The sequence below is a fragment of the Hippocampus zosterae genome, chromosome 10 (assembly GCF_025434085.1).
Source record: "Hippocampus zosterae strain Florida chromosome 10, ASM2543408v3, whole genome shotgun sequence".
NCBI lineage: Eukaryota > Metazoa > Chordata > Actinopteri > Syngnathiformes > Syngnathidae > Hippocampus > Hippocampus zosterae.
The window spans coordinates 24,590,852-24,606,256 of record NC_067460.1 but is presented as its reverse complement, the minus strand read 5'-3'; the positions used below and the strand labels follow the sequence as shown (position 1 = coordinate 24,606,256).

The 15,405-nt window shown below is 55.6% G+C and overlaps 2 protein-coding genes across 4 annotated transcripts; one reads left to right on the top strand and one right to left on the bottom strand.

The window, feature by feature from the left end:
- Positions 1 to 2,143: 2,143 nt before the first annotated feature.
- On the bottom strand, positions 2,144 to 8,210 carry timm50 (translocase of inner mitochondrial membrane 50 homolog (S. cerevisiae)). Of its 2 annotated transcripts, XM_052078170.1 has the most exons (11): positions 7,958 to 8,210; positions 7,143 to 7,305; positions 6,290 to 6,321; positions 5,100 to 5,121; positions 4,638 to 4,696; positions 4,435 to 4,554; positions 3,763 to 3,867; positions 3,273 to 3,371; positions 2,699 to 2,855; positions 2,533 to 2,639; positions 2,144 to 2,450 (listed from the first exon to the last, which is right to left on the bottom strand). In XM_052078170.1, exons 1-11 carry the CDS (start codon positions 8,159 to 8,161, stop codon positions 2,352 to 2,354), a joined length of 1,167 nt encoding a protein of 388 aa, XP_051934130.1. In that variant the 5' UTR covers positions 8,162 to 8,210; the 3' UTR covers positions 2,144 to 2,351. The 2 variants fall into 2 exon arrangements, with proteins under 2 accessions (XP_051934130.1, XP_051934131.1); XM_052078171.1 differs by lacking the exons at positions 7,143 to 7,305; positions 7,958 to 8,210 and adding an exon at positions 6,963 to 6,980.
- A 517-nt stretch (positions 8,211 to 8,727) lies between these two features.
- On the top strand, positions 8,728 to 14,954 carry clip3 (CAP-GLY domain containing linker protein 3). Of its 2 annotated transcripts, none has more exons than XM_052078143.1 (14): positions 8,728 to 8,880; positions 9,773 to 10,121; positions 10,262 to 10,401; positions 10,587 to 10,680; positions 10,759 to 10,920; positions 10,993 to 11,111; positions 11,734 to 11,970; positions 12,308 to 12,443; positions 12,542 to 12,679; positions 12,805 to 12,936; positions 13,196 to 13,319; positions 13,388 to 13,458; positions 13,543 to 13,615; positions 13,689 to 14,954. In XM_052078143.1, exons 2-14 carry the CDS (start codon positions 9,788 to 9,790, stop codon positions 13,741 to 13,743), a joined length of 1,815 nt encoding a protein of 604 aa, XP_051934103.1. In that variant the 5' UTR covers positions 8,728 to 8,880; positions 9,773 to 9,787; the 3' UTR covers positions 13,744 to 14,954. The 2 variants fall into 2 exon arrangements, with proteins under 2 accessions (XP_051934103.1, XP_051934104.1); XM_052078144.1 differs by having other exon boundaries at positions 8,772 to 8,880; positions 9,786 to 10,121.
- The last annotated feature ends 451 nt before the right edge of the window (positions 14,955 to 15,405 follow it).

Here is a 15,405-nt window from a genome sequence, read left to right as displayed (position 1 = left end):
AATCTCGTCCTGCCAATCATGCGAAAGGGAAGAACTTGTGCTCAAGTCAATTTGGTGGACGTCTGACGACTGAAAAAAGTTGCGCTTCGTCATGACGCACGACGAGGACCCGAGTTCACTCGAGGCCACTTTCCGGCTGTCACGTGAGGACGCCCGAGCGCAACGCAACGAGGCCGAGCGGAAGACGACCGCTCGGTGATCATTGATGAGAAGGCAACGAGCGAACGAGTCGGGACGGCTGCTGCCGAATCGCGACAAACGCCCCCCCCCCCCCCCCCATTTCGCGGATTGCAGTTGACGCGAAGGTGAATTGCGACGGAATCCCGGCCAAGCCCTCACGCACAACAAAAGGTCTCGGTGACAAAGACAAAATGCAAAGTGTGAAAGCGTGCAGGTGTCACTTTTTAGCCGCTGCAGTTGGTGATTAGCATGTTGAATGGGGGGGGGGGGGTGCTGCCTGTGCTCACATTTTTAACCCCAAAAGGATCACCATCCACTGATTTGTCAGGTTCAACCGAACTTTCTCATGGACGGACGGGACCGGCGCAACCGTTGACCCAACCAAGCAAAACAACTCGGAAACCGAATCGACTCATTTTTGATCGCTAACCTTCTGTTGTCTTTTTTTTTAAGCTTTCAGGCATACGCAGCGGCGGGGCGGGGGGCGAAAACATCTACAGCGGGGGTGTCCAAGTCAGTTGGCTGCATTTTTCCAAGTCGCCCAGTTGCAACACACCTGATTCGAATGAGCACGTCCAATGTCGGCCTTGCGCAGAGCTTGCCGCTGATCCGATCGTTTCAATCAGCTGCGAGTTGGCGAGGCCGCTCCTTTCCTCTTCCGTTGATTCGGAAACTCTTTTCACCAAAGTAGACGACTTGGGCTTCCCCGTTTGGTTTTTCTGCTCGGCACCACGAATGAAAGCAAGCAGCCATTTTCAATCAAGGAGAGGGTTGAAACTTGACGATGCTTTTTCTTTTTTTGGTCATTTGGCCTCGCATTATACAAACGCGTTGGAACATCAAGGAAGTCATTTTTGATGATTTGTTCCCATGATGCCTCAGCCAGTCGACAGCCCGTGGCATTATGGGAGAAAAAAAATGCAAGGCTTTTAGCATTTAGCCGACGAGTATGCTCAAACGTGTATTGCAAGTACATTTGCCAGTCGAAAAGGGGGGGCCGGGGGGGACAAACTCCAACGTGACAGCAGCCGTCCAACGCAGAAAGTGAAGATGTGATGTCATCATTCCCAAGCGGATCGCGACGAGATGATCAAAAGGCTTCAACATTCTTCCGCGTTTAATTGGCTCGGCCTTAACGAGCTTTTGCACCAAACTTTACGCGACTATAAAAGAGGCGCGAGCGCAACTTGTACGGCGCCGTGCGTGCGAGCCTCACGCCCGCGGGGGCAACAACAAAAAGTTGACGACCGCAAGAGCCAGCGGGACGCGCGACCGCCTTCCCCAAAGATTCCCGGCCAGGTGCGGATGCCTGCCGTCGGCGGCGGTTCAAGTTTGCGCCGCCGCCTCGTGCCGGGGCAGCGGCGAGAAAAGTCGCAAGCGTTTGCTCAAAGGAAGGGAAGGGCCGCAACGCGCGTGGCCGTCGGAGGCATTTGGCACTCGCCGTGACTTGGGCCAAATTGGGAGCCGAGCGCTTTCTGCCTCAAATTGACCAAATTTGGACAAAGCAGCTGTGAAGCCATTTGGACACGAGATGCGAGCACTTGAAATTGACCCAATGCGGACGTGACCCAAAAAACGTGAACTCGACAGGGAGGACCAACGAGCTTTCTGCCCCAAATTGACCAAACTATGAGAGGGGAGGTTCGCACCCGTGTTTCGGCGACTGCCCGAAACGACATCTGGTCCTATGCCCAAAGGTGAACATCTTGTAAGTTTCTGACAAGGAGCGATAAAAGGCCTTCGGGAGACGGACTTTTTTGACTTTTTAATTGATGATGTCATCTTCCCACATACAAACGAGTGACAAAAAACAGAACAAGACGACGCGTCCAGCCGCTGGAGACGGAAATGTTCATAAAAAAAAAAAAAACCCACGAGCAAAGAAGAAAAGAAGCGTTCACGTGATGAGACGGTGTCTCCGCCATCTTGTTTGCTGGTCACTGCGACGGTGTCCATTTTGTCGGTCGTTTGTCTTTACTGACGATTTGGCAGAGGCCCGGTCAGATCCGAAGGGGTGGCCGGTTTCGCCCCCCCCAGCCTCCCAATCCAATGAGTCGCTCCATTCCCTGGAGGGGGAGGGGCCAGCCAAAGCTGCGGTCGCCCCAAGAAAGCGGCGAGCGTTTTGATCGGGGGTCCGTCAAGGCGTCTGGGCCGCCCGGCCGCCGGCTGGCTCACTGCTGCTTGGAACGCCAAAAGCGCGACGCGATGGAGCCCAGAGATAGGCCCGATTTCTTCTGCTGCGACCGCTCACCCACGCGCTGCTCCTCCTCCTGCACACACCAACGCCGCCCGTTGAAATTCTTCCGACACGCTCAAGCGGCGAGCGGTTAATCGTCGATCGATTAACCCCACCTGCGCCAGCTGCGCCTGCCTGCGCTTGAAGGCCTCGATGGGGTCGTCCTCGGCGGCGTAGTTCTCCAGCACCGAGCGCACGTCGTCCACGCCGCTCAGCGCGATGGCTGCCGGAGAGCACAAAGCGGTCAGGTGGCGCCTTGCGGCCGGCCGGGCGCGCGCTTACTCTTGAGGAAGCCGGCGAGGTCGTAGAGCGTGCGGTCGTCCGAGTTGCCGTCCCACTTCTTGAGCGCCATCCCGTTGAACGGCTGCAGGCGGAAGGCTTCGCGCTTGCAGTCCACCACGATCACCTTGCTGCCGTCGCGGTTCAGGCACGACACGTCCTGAGGGCGCCCCGCAGACAACGCATTGCAATCAAGGCACAAAAACCGACATGCGCGCACATGCACAGTGGCGCCGGCTCTCCTTGACCAACCCCCCAAAACACACAAAGTTAAATTGCACATCAAAAGACAAACGGCAGCAAACTGCAAAAACAAAACAATCGACAGCAAAATCATAGCACACAAAAACTCATTTTTAGAGGAGATTCTGTGGTTGCGCTACCGCCAAAGCACTACTTTGATCCAAAAACAAACTCCTCGACTTACTTCAACATAGTTCTCTGGCACCAAAGCACCCCTTTTTCTCCTCGACTCGCCTCAATCCGGTGCTAATTAGGGGCGCTACCAGCGATGGACGCGAGGCATCGGGCGATCACAAAAACCCGAGCGACCGATCGTGATGCTGATTGAACGCACCTTGACATGATGTCCGTCCATGTAGCGCGTGGCGTCTCTGAAGAGGCGATAGAGGACAAAACCCTGCGGGTCGATGCCGTCAATCAGAGGGTACGCCGTCTGGGTGCGCAAAAGACCATCAACTTGCACCGATGACACTTTCAAAGAAACATTGGGTCATCTTTGTCTGACACGGACATTTTTTTTTGGATGCTTTTAAACATTAACGTGGGAAAAGTGCCAATTGGACAGAAGGGCAACCATTTTTGGACCATAGTTTGAGGCCTCCAAAGGCTTCCGTTGAGACTTGTTGGAAACGGAAAAACACTCATTGCAAGCACCAAATGAAAGGAAAACGCAGTGTGCATTTGTTGCTCACAATTGCTGCGAGTGGAAAACAATAAAAAGAGAGGCCAACGGAGCGGAGGGCACGCTTCCAGCTCAACGTCGGTGGCCTCGCCACTCCAGCATGATTTTGGCCGAGGGGGATGCGCGTGTGATGGCAGCTCACCATGCCGGTCTCGGCGGTGAAGATGATGATCTCGTAGAGCGGCGCCAGCTGTTGGAACAGGTAGTCGATGCCGGGACGTTTCTTGAAGCGCCAGCCGGTTGCCAGCTGCAAGCGCCAACCACACGCCGTTAGACTTTCACGCCGTTAGACTTTGGCCGTCGAGCGCGACTCGGGGAAATCAGACGAGAGGAACGAGTCCAATTGTGGTGCAAGCGCGCAATTCGTTCAACGGAAGCCGAAGCTCACACCTCCGTTGCTTCAAAGGGCGCCAATGCGTTAGCGCTTGTGCCGATCTGCTTTTCCATCGGACGTTAGCATGAAGCTAGCGAGTAGACGGCGACGTTTGACACCTCAAGTCAAGAGTATTTCTGGAGCGCTTTCCAACAGCCATCGCTGCATACAAAGACTTCGCAGAAAAACTTTGGATTCCAGTTTGCGCCGGCGAGTCGAAGCAAAACAACATCCCCAAAATGGCCCCCGACGAGGAGACCCGCTGACAAAGCGCCATTTAAACTGCCAGCTGTCAGTTGCGCAATTGGATGGGCGGCGCTCCATCCATCCGGCGAACGGCGAGCAAAAGCCGGCCATCTTCCGCTACCGCTGCGGTCCAAAGTGTCACGATGTGCCGAGCGGCGACTAAACCGAAAGGTTGAGGAGCGAGCGCAGACGTACCGACCACTCCGGGTGCAGCAGCACGTCGGTGAGCTCCAGCACCAGCGTGTACGGCGGTTGGTAGTACGGCTCCTTCACGGGGTCCGGCAGCAATTTGGGGCTGGTGGGCTCGATGATCATCTGGCGGCATCAAGGGCGAGAGCTGACCATCTCGGGGAGCGCGCGCTCCGCGACAGCCGACGGAGACCCGCCGGCCCACCCACCTGTCTGTAGTCCTGGAAGTACTTGACGGTTCTCTTCAGCTGCTGGACCAGCGGAGGCTCTGAAAGAGACGACGGCCGTCAAGCCAAACCGGGCGACCGAGGTGCGGATTATTCATTTCGGGTTCAAGCGCAGAACATTTGGCCATCGTCGGGAGCTTCCCTGGCACCCACGTAAAATGTGGGTGTTGCAAAGTGGCGTCAGAGCGCCCTCTCGTGGACAAACGCAGCGCCGACCCAGAGGGGCGGGGAAAGCGCTGACGTTTTCCACACCGACAACAGCTCGTGTGCATACGCTGGCGCTCATTGAAAATGTGAGGGGGGGGGGGGGATACAAAAAAATAGAAAGCAACAAGATGGTGGACTTGCAATCCCAAAGCCGAGTACTCCTACTGGGTAAATTGATCACAAGGACGAGATACGGTCTTTTGTGTCCAACAAAAAGAGGAAGGCGTTCACACTCACCTTTGTCAAATTCATCTGGAATCTGCAAGACACAGAAAAACGAGCAGCCATTAGAAAAACGAGTGTGCGCGCGCCAAACAAAAGGCTCAAGTTGGCGTCTTTGTGTCGTCTTTTTATGGAGAGAAGAGTAGGAAGCGACTTTGATGAAGTCGCGGCGGTAGAAGGAAAGGGCTGGCACATCTGCACGCTAAGTCATCGTCCACAAGGGCACGTTTTCCCCTTTTGGTGACGTGGTCCAAATGTGCTGCCCATTGGGGTGCTGAGGTTCCTCGAAAACGCCAACGACGTAATCCCGTTTACGGATGGACTCGTTTACAGCTGGCGAGCCGTGAGCCAGGACGGCACTGAGCTTGGGCGCAACCTGATGGACAAGCGAGATGGAGCGAGCCCCCCCCTCGCTGCGCACGCGTTTGCTGGCAACCCAGCGCAAGACTCTTCTAAGGATCGGCGGGAACGCCGACGGCAGGAGCGGCTCGCGACTTTTTATTTGATGGAATACCCACTCGGCCAGCGAGCGGCGCGAACTCGGCGCGGTGAGAGCGGGGGAGACGCGTTCCCGCAGCCCCCCCCCCCCATCTTCTCTCGAGGTGCGACCGGCACACGGCGGCATTTGCATCGCGGCGCTGCGAGAATGAGCTCTCGTCACCTCGTTAGCACGTGCGCTCCAACGCTCTCGTTTGCGGCCGCTGCGTCGGGCACAGAAGAGGAGGTTGACAAATCGAGACAGAAACGCGCACCGCAAGCCATGGAAAGAAAGCCGCCGCGTGTTTGGGGGGCCAAATGAAACGTTTCACACAGCGACGGCTTCAAAGCCAAGCGGGAAGCCTTTTCGGCAACAAAAGGAGGCGCCGCGGCCGGTGTGAAAAGTGTGCCCTTTGAAGTCAAGTGCCGCAAGTGGGCCGATCGGGATCATTTGCTCCCTTTGATGCCCCCCCCCTCACGACGTCACCGCCCGAGGCGCAAATAAAAGTCGAGTCACGGCCGCCTCAAAGGGGCCCGCGTCGCACGTACGTGCCGGCCGGCGCGGCCGCGTGGGACAAAAAGCGAGAGAAGTGTGCTGCGCGTGTCGGGTGGGCTCGGGGGTTGTTGTGGGAGGGGTCCCATCGGCGCATGAAAGGAAAAAAAACCTTCTTCTGTAATTGGTTGTCTTTTTCCTTGTACTTCTTACTGCGCGTGTGCTTGAAACCTACCCGATTGCCTTGTTCGTCCACTGAATTGGTCCCTGAAAGTGAAGCAAAAAGACAAAATGGGTGACATTTCCCCCCCCCATGCACCCAAGTGGATCAATTCAACACCTGACAAGTCGGGCCCGCCGTTCAATTGGAACTTTTGACGACGTTTTGATTCAACGTGAATGGAATGGATGCCACCCCCGGCTCATGATGCCTTTCCCCAAGACGGGAGGGCGCCACTTTCGGGCTGCCCTTAATTCCAGGCGAGCAGGAGCAAAAAGAAACGAAAGGCCAAGTGTGAAGCCAACTTTTGGGGCCGAAACCGTTTCAAGCATACTTTTTCCATTGCAAGCCTTGCCATCGTTGTCCTTCAAGTGACGTCACACTTCCGCGTTTGTCGTTTGCCAGGATCTCACTTGGGGAAAACGTTTATTGTGTCAAATGGACAAACGATTTCATGCTTTACTATTTCTTGTAATAAGTGGCGGCACAGTGTGCGAGCGGTTAGCACGCCGGCCTCGCGGTGCAGAGGTGCAGGGTGTAAAGCGCATTCGTAAATGGTTCATCCAACCACTCCTTGTGACATAGACAAGATTGAATTTGGAATTTTCGCAAGTGACTTCACAGGTGGCCTTTAAATACGACCCAGGCTATATCGGGCGGGACGGGGGCAAACATCAATTTGACTCACAACTATGGATTTTTTCGAGACAAGTCTTAAGTCAACAAGAGAAGATGCGGGTGGCCGGCTTTGACAAGGGAATGCCCACATTTCAGGCTTGCTTCACCCAGAGCGCATATCTGCTCGAAAGATGCCAACAGATGCAAAAGGGCAGAAGAGAGGCCGGACAGCGAGGAGGCGCGCGCTCACCAAAAACGTAGATGATGCTGACGGCGCCGCCCAAGCCCATCAGGCCCGCCAACCTCAGCACCATTTTCTTGGCGTAGGCGGTGTTCTCCTTCTGCTTCTTGTCTCCGGCCGCCTGCTCGCCGCCGCCGGCGGCTTCGACGCCCTCAACGGGAGGAGGCTGGCCCTGCATCACGACACGTGAGGTGTCAGGAGGTTGTGGAGGACACTGCTTTGCTCCTAACCTTCACGCCAATCAAATGGAGGCGCTAACACAACACGTCCAAGGACTTTTTTAAGCGTGTGCGTCATTTTAGAAGGACCTTCCAACAGTCACGATCGAATTGACACACGCGTACTTTTAACTGTATGCCAGTTGTCATCACTCGTCGATACTGCCTTCACACACAGCAACACTGGGGTGTGCGTGTGTGTGGGGGGTGTACAGTTTGCTCTTCTCGCGGTTAAAAACACTTTGAATTGCAGTTGGTGACAGTGCTAGCGCGCTAGCAGTAGCTAACCTCCCTCGTCGAAGGTTCATTAAATCGTTGCGTGACACAGCGAAGGGGTTACAATGTATTAGTTTCTCGACACGCGTCCTTAATCGTCCGAGGGTGTTGAGGACGCCCCCAACTTGTCTCTCTTTATCTCCGGGGCAAAAAACAAATCTTCAGACGTGACAGAAGCGAACGACAGGTTGGACATGCCATGCGGGAATTCATTTAGAACAACCGGCTATCCCTAAAGCTACCTAGCTCTTGAGTTTAGCCGCGTGTTCTCTTTGCCACCAGGCCGACGTTGACTTGGGGAGCATTTCGAGCGCACCCGAAGCGCCTCACCTGACTCTGCTGTTGAAGCCGCTCCTGGAGAATCGCCTGGGCCAGACCACCCGTCGCACCGTCGTGCCCGGCCGGCGGTTTGCCCGTAGACAGCGCGCGTACGACCGCCGTGGCGGGCGACGAGGTGCCCGCCACCCGGCTCCGAAGCCTGAGGAGGCCCCGGCTCGCTCGCACACACATGGGGAACATACACGTAGCCGACATTTTGGATGGCGGTCGCCGGCGAGCGCTTTCGCGTCTTCCACTCGGAGCTAAAGGACAAACGCACCCGATTGGTTGCGCTTGTGAGTGAGGGCAGCGACAACCTCTCAGCGAGGGCGGGGGGCCTCTGGTGGGTGTACTCGAACTATCCTGGCCAATCGGAAGCAGGAACGAATTGTGACGTCAGAAACGTCACAATTCTTCCATATCGGTTGAGGGCAAAATCCCCCAATCGCACCTAAAATGTGTTTTGTATAGATTAAACAAACATATCTCTTATATTTGCAGAGCTACTTTTTTTTCTATACATTACGGCAAAACGGTGGTATGTATGATCAAATGTTAATTTATATGACGGGACCATTCATTCCTTTCTTGCTTGACAGTGTGATTTAATGAATGCATGTGCGTGGAATAAAAACAGCAGAAACGATCCTCGGTTATGATGTCTGCGCGCGCGTAATAAATATACTCCTATTTTTTAAATTAATGTCAGCTATTTTGAATGAACAGAAAACGTTTGGCCTAAAAACGTCAGAGTATATTTCAGACAAGATGACAAGAGGGGTAGGAGGGAGAGAGAGAGAGAGAGAGAGAGATCCACGATCATTGCCATTCACAACCATCCTCTTCTTCCTCCTCCTGCTCCTGCTCAACATCATCAGTGTTGTCGTGAGAGCGGATCGTACGACGGCATTTAGCAGCAAGTGGCTTGTTTTCAGGTAAACCAGAAAATCTTTCTGTATATTCTAAGCATCTTTCGTCTTTAAATTCGCCGATTGGTAGTCGCGTCCGGCGTGCTCGCGGATGCGCGTTGTTACCGTGTCACGACGATGATGGGGAACACGAAAGCTTGATCAAATAGAAAAACAAACGTCGTCGTTTTCGCTTCACAAAGCATCTCGCAAAGAAAGACGGTGTCGGTTCTCATCATAAATCCTCACGGTCGCGCGAGCGTGCGCTTGCACTTGATTTTTGGCTGTGCGTTTTTTTGCTGCGCACGTTGGCCTTCGAAGCGTCTCGTTGACAAAATGTTTTGTTCGCCAGCCAAATCACCGATGATTTAAAATGAGAAGAGCACACCGGGATACACGCGACGCGTGTTTATGTGTTTATTTGTAGCGACGTTTCCCGGGGATGTAAAATGGAAGCTGAAAGGAGGGGGAGGGGGAGGGGGAGGGGGAGCCACGGCCTCCATATGCACAGTATTCGCATATGAACATAGAAGAAGAAGATGCACGTGGATTTCTTTTCCATCTGTACGTTTGTAACCCGTTTGCTCGCGTTTGTCTCCATTGCGGATCTTTTGTTGTCATTCGGAGCGAAATGCAAGCAGGCTGAGCTTGAGGTGTAAACAACAACTTGAAGCGACGCCTTTGGGATACGCGTGACCCGAATGAGGTGTTTCGAGATACGTGAGCAATTAATTCTTCTGTTTGTCTCTTTCCATCATGGCCAGAGGTGCTGGCCCACCAAATCATTTTTGGAGAAAGACGGTGTCGCACCAAAGCAAATCAAGTGCGTCTATTTGCATGCGTCATGCGATGCACGTGGATGTGGTGGGTTGAAAGCTGCGTGAAAACAGATTTTTTTTTCCCTCCTCCACTTGAGCAGCTTTCCCCCGCAGCCATGACGAAAGAGGAGAGCCTGGAGATGCAGGAGAAGGAAAGGCAGGACCGCGAGGAGCAGGAGGACGGCAGGGTCCAAAGAGAGGAGGATGAGGAGCTGACGGAGGAAGAAGAGGAGGACGAAGAAAGAGCCCGAGATGAAGACGAGCGCGGCGGGGAGCACGAGGACCGGGGGGAGCAGCCGGCGGCAGACGAGTCCTCGGGCAGAGAAGGCGACGGCGCGGCCGACGAGAGCGAGCCGCCGTCTGTGTCGGCGCTCCAGAGTCCGGTCCGCGAGACCCGACGTCGAGCCATGGTGCACCCTTCTGCGCAGGCGCCCCTTCCCAAAGACTACGGTGCGCCACGCCAAGGACTTCGCGAGTGCATGCCACGCCACAGGAAGCGTCAAGCTCCGCGGCTCCCGCCCCGCTCGTCCTCTCTCTCTTTCTTTGCACGTCTGCGTAACGTCGACTTTGCATTTCTCTCCGGCGTCCAGCCTTCACCTTCTTCGACCCCAATGACCCGGCCTGTCTGGAGATCCTCACGGACCCCCGGACCACCATCCCGGAGCTGTTCGCCATCGTGCGTCAGTGGGTGCCCCAGGTGCAGCACAAGATCGACGTCATCGGCAACGAGGTGAGGTCACACTCCACGTGTTGAAATCCTGGCGTGGCCTCGAAAAGTACCAGAGTGGAGAGGTCGGAATGGAGCGAGGCAGGCTCTGTCGCGACTCGGCAGAAACCCCACAATGAACGACACTCAATTGGACTTCAGGGCCGATCCAAAGCGTGCGTGCGCGTCTTCTTGGGTGTGTCTACCAGATCCTGAAACGCGGTTGCCACGTGAATGACCGTGACGGCTTGACGGACATGACGCTTCTCCACTACAGCTGCAAGGCCGGCGCGCACGGCGTCGGTGAGCCCTGGTCTCCGGTTTTGGCGTGGCAAAAGAGGTTGCGCGCACGCCTTAGTTTGCCGTTTTGCCCGCGCGCAGGCGACCCGGCGGCGGCGCTGCGCCTGACCAGCCAGCTGATGTCGCTGGGCGCCGACGCCAGTTTGAGGAGCCGTTGGACCAACATGAACGCCCTGCACTACGCCGCCTACTTTGATGTTCCCGAACTGGTCCGGGTCCTGCTGAAGGCCGCCAAACCCAGAGGTAGGCTCGCGACGGGTCATCGGGGTCGGCCGGTTGTCCACCAAACTCACTTCCGTTCACGTTGCGCGGCAGTTCTCAACTCCACGTGCAGCGACTTCCACTACGGCACGGCTCTGCACATCGCCGCCTCCAACCTGTGTTTGGGGGCAGTCAAGTGTCTTCTGGAGCACGGCGCCAACCCCGCCGTCCGGGTCAGGGCTTCTTCTTCTTCTTCTTCTGTTTGTTCAAACGTTGGAAGCCATTTGTGTGAAAACATGGCGCATGTCGTCACTCAACGGGTTCCGTCGTCGCGGAGCGCAGACAAAAGTCCGGCAGACCCGACCTCAAGAAAGCAAACGGGGGCGGCAAAGCACGACTCAAATCTGAATCCAAGGCCTTTCAAGCTCACTTTGACATCGTTCCTTGGCACCCAGATGCCACAGAATTGTCTTTGGTGCGGGGTCGCGCGAGAACCACGTTGTGGTCTCAGGAAACGTGCGAGTGTGCTGCTGACATGGAAATGTCAGGACGGCGCTTTGAAAGCGATTCACTCTGGGAGCCCGATTCCAAAAACGATGCCTTGGCAGAAAGATTCCTACTCGATTGCACGTAGACGGGATCCGAGCAAATGAAAACCGGGCTCCGATGAGGCACACCTAGATAAGACGGGAGCGGACGGCGAGCGAGGGCTCCCGCCGGAGACCAATCCGGAGCAAGCGGACAGGCCATAGGAAAAGGCAAAAGTCCAGATCACGCCAGGCCAAACGTCGTCCGATCAAACACGCAATGCGAGGCGAGTCCAAAATTGTCAGACGGCGCTTTTCTTCTGCGCAGAACGAGAACGGGCAGGTCCCCGGTGAGGTGGTCCCCGACCCCATGGACATGAGCCTGGACAAGGCCGAGGCGGCCATGGTGGCCAAAGAGCTGAAGCGGCTGCTCCTGGACGCCGTTCCGCTGAGCTGCAACCTTCCCAGAGCCACGCTGCCCAACTACGACAACATTCCGGGCAACCTGATGCTGTCCTCGCTGGGCATGAAGCTGGGGGAGCGCGTGGTGCTGGACGACATGAAGGTCAGAAGACTCTCGCGGCGAATCCAAAGATTCAAAAAGTCGGTCCTCGTTTTCTCCTCCCCAACTGGAAATGTTGTCTCTTAAATGTTGGCCGACTGCCGGGAAGCATTCCCTCTCTTTAGCCGTTTCGACAAAACCTCACTAGACGGTCTCTAAATGGGTGCGAACGCCAGCGCCGCGGGCTCTCTCGTCCCAATCTGGATGACTTACTCCAGAAGGCAAGAACAGGCATCCTCAAACGGGTTGTTCTTCCGCGGCGTCTGATCGCAGACAATGGAATGAGCGCTTTCTTCTCCGAGAAGCATCCTTCCGACGGCCAGTTGTACCCGTCTTGCAGGCCGGGACGCTGAGGTTCTGCGGCACCACAGAGTTCGCCAGCGGGCAATGGGTGGGCGTGGAGCTGGACGAGCCGGAGGGAAAGAACGACGGCAGCGTGGGCGGCGTTCGCTACTTCATCTGCCCGCCCAAACTCGGTAACGTCGAGTCCCGCGCCGCCGCCACCGCTTTTGTCTCCGCCGTGAAGGATACACATGCGGAAGGTGTCCGTGGTTTTCTCTCTTCTGGTCCGCAGGGATCTTTGCTCCGGTGTCAAAGATCTCCAAGTCTGCGGAACAGAACCTTTCTTCCGTCACCTCCACGCCTAGGACCCCCCGCACGGACCTGGCCTCGCGCCTCGCCGGGAAGACCAAGAAAGGCAAAAAGGAAAAAGGCAAGACCGACATCGGGTATCATTTTAGTTGCGGTCACTGGCGGTCTCGTGGTACGCTGGCCTGACTTGGGACCAAGCGGTGTGGGTTCAGTTCCCAAGAATGTGTGTGTGTTGTCTGTTGGCAGCCCTGAAGAAGAAGTCGTCAGTCGTTAGTCTGGACCCAGAAGGACTGAACGCTGAGGTCGGGGATCAGGTCTTGGTGGCCGGGCAGAAGCAGGGCATTGTGCGCTACTTTGGAAAAACAGACTTTGCGCCAGGTCACACACCGCAAGTGATGGAAAAATGGCAAAACCTCTGGACATTCTTACATGGTTCTCGGAAGTCTCGCGAATCGCCGGCTTTGGGCGGAAGCCGCTTTTGACCCCATTTTGTCCATTGTCCGAGCCATACTGTTGGCTAGTTCGAATTTCCATCCCGGCCCAACTCGCGGGGGACTTGATTGGCATTGAGCCGAGTCCGTTTCTCACGTCGGAGGTTTCGAATGCTAATAGCTCCTGTCACATTTCCATCCCGCAGGTTTATGGTTTGGCGTGGAGCTGGACCGGCCCACCGGCAAACACGACGGCTCCGTGTTCGGGGTGCGCTACTTTAGCTGCCTCCCCAAATACGGCGTGTTTGCCCCACCCTCCAGGGTCCAGAGGTAAGGCGTTTCCTGCCCGCCGAAGTGCAGTCACGCGTCAGGTTTTTACACCGTCGCCGTTCCTTCAGGATCGGCGGACCCAAGGAGGGCTCCCGGAACGAACAGAACTCGGCGGTGAAGAAAGTCCACCAAGTCACCAGTGAGTATCCCCGAGGGCCCGACGGCCGGCCGCATCCGGTCTGGGCTTGGCAGGGGAACTGGCATTTTTGGCCTTTTGTTGCAGTGTCCCAGCCCAAGCGTAACTTCAACACGGTTCGTTCCGCCAAAGATCTGACCTCCGAGAGCTCCATTTCGAGGTACGCCAGACCATTTGTCGCCTGCGGAGGGACTAAATGTTGCGGCAACTTTACCGAAGATCCTTGTCTTTAGGTTGCTGTTCTGCTGTTGGTTCCCGTGGATGCTGCGAGCTGAGGTGCGGTCCTAACTGCGCCCCGCGTCCCTTCTCCTCCTCGTCCTCCAGCAAACCCAACACTGTCGTTGTCCAACCTGACAAAAGCCTTTTGTCCCTCGCTCTCAGCTCACGTTCTTCTCGAGTGTTTCCTCGCACTCTCACGTTCTTCTCGCTTTGCCGTTGGGAAAAATCTGTAGTGCCTTGTTGAAATGTTGAGCAGATGTTCCGCCTTCCCGCTCCAGAAACCCTCGCCGCAGTCGCCCACAAACTCTTCTCTCGCGCTTAGCACCCCGCCTTTCTAGCTCGGCTAACGTTAGCTCCGACCGCCGACCGGCGCGTGTGCTACGAGCGACAAAAGCGCCCACAAAGCAGTTTGCTTTCAGACAACAACTGTCCAAAGTTTTGACCGAAAGCGCTCAGCGAGCCAAAACTTCAATTTGAAAAGTCCTTCTTCAGCCTTGACGTTGCCGCCTTACTCTTGAGCGAGTTTTTTGTTCCGGATCTTGCCAAACGGCAGCTTCCCGTTGGTCGACCTCTTTTGTTGCTCTCCAACAAGCGGCATGGGACGTTTCTGAAGGCCTTGCGAACTTCACTGATGACCAAGCCCTCGGCAAGTGGACCTTACCCCAAGTATGTCTTTGAAAGTTCCTTCTTGTGGTCATTCGGACCGTCCCAACTCGAGACATCAGCCGCTCTCGCCCCGATCCCGGATCCGCTCGTAATTCGGCGCATTCGACCACTCGGTGTCGCCGGCGAGTCGCGAGTTTGCGGTTCGTCGTATCTCCGGTGAGCCACCCAGCGGCGTACGTCAAGCCCTCGCTGGTACGCCACCCCCTTGGCCAACAAGAGCTTCGCTTCAAGTCGACCATTTAGCCTCACTTGACAGATTGGTTTAATAAGTACGGCCGAAGCTGTCCGGATCACGTGACGGACGTCTTGTCATTATTCATGAGTGTAACCCCAAAGGCCGAAGCTAAAAACAACGGCGTACGTATTATTTGAGAAGATTGCCGAGTGGGCTTCTGGTTCCCAGTTCTTCTTCTTCTTCTTCTTCTTTCTATCTGATGCGCGAGTGCGCGTCGGTGCGTTCCTCTGGTTGACTGCATGCTGTGCACCGTGATCCCCGTGGACTTGCTCATCGTCTCACGTCGTCTTTAGCATGGAAACGCATCCACGAATAGGAGCAACTTCTGCCGTTCGCTCAATAGTAGCCCAAATAAAACCGTTGATGTTGGTGTCATTTTCATTTCCTGATTCCCTCTTTGTTCCTTTGACTTGTTTTTTGGGGCATCCCAGACCTGTAGCACCGAAGGGCTTTGTTCTCCGCTGCTGTGGCAGGTTTGGCGTTTCCCGCGTGCTCGGCGGTTCTTGAACCAAACCTAAACGACATCAGAAAAACTCAAATGGGGGAACGATCGCCGAACGCTCCATCTGGATGGTGTAGTTGGGCCGATTTTGCGCTCGAGCTCTCGTGTGTCACGTGCAGCGCTGCTCCGCGACACGGGGGGGCCTCGACTTCGGGGGCCTTTTGAGATTAAAAATACCCGACAAAACCCGCGATGGGATAGGGGTACGCTCCAAACCCCCACGGCTCCAAAATGTGGTTTCGTTGCAGTGGAAGGATGACGCATTCGGTACGCTGAGCGCTATTTGCGTGCTGCCGTTTTGCCTGTTGGTGGCTTATGCAAAAACTGA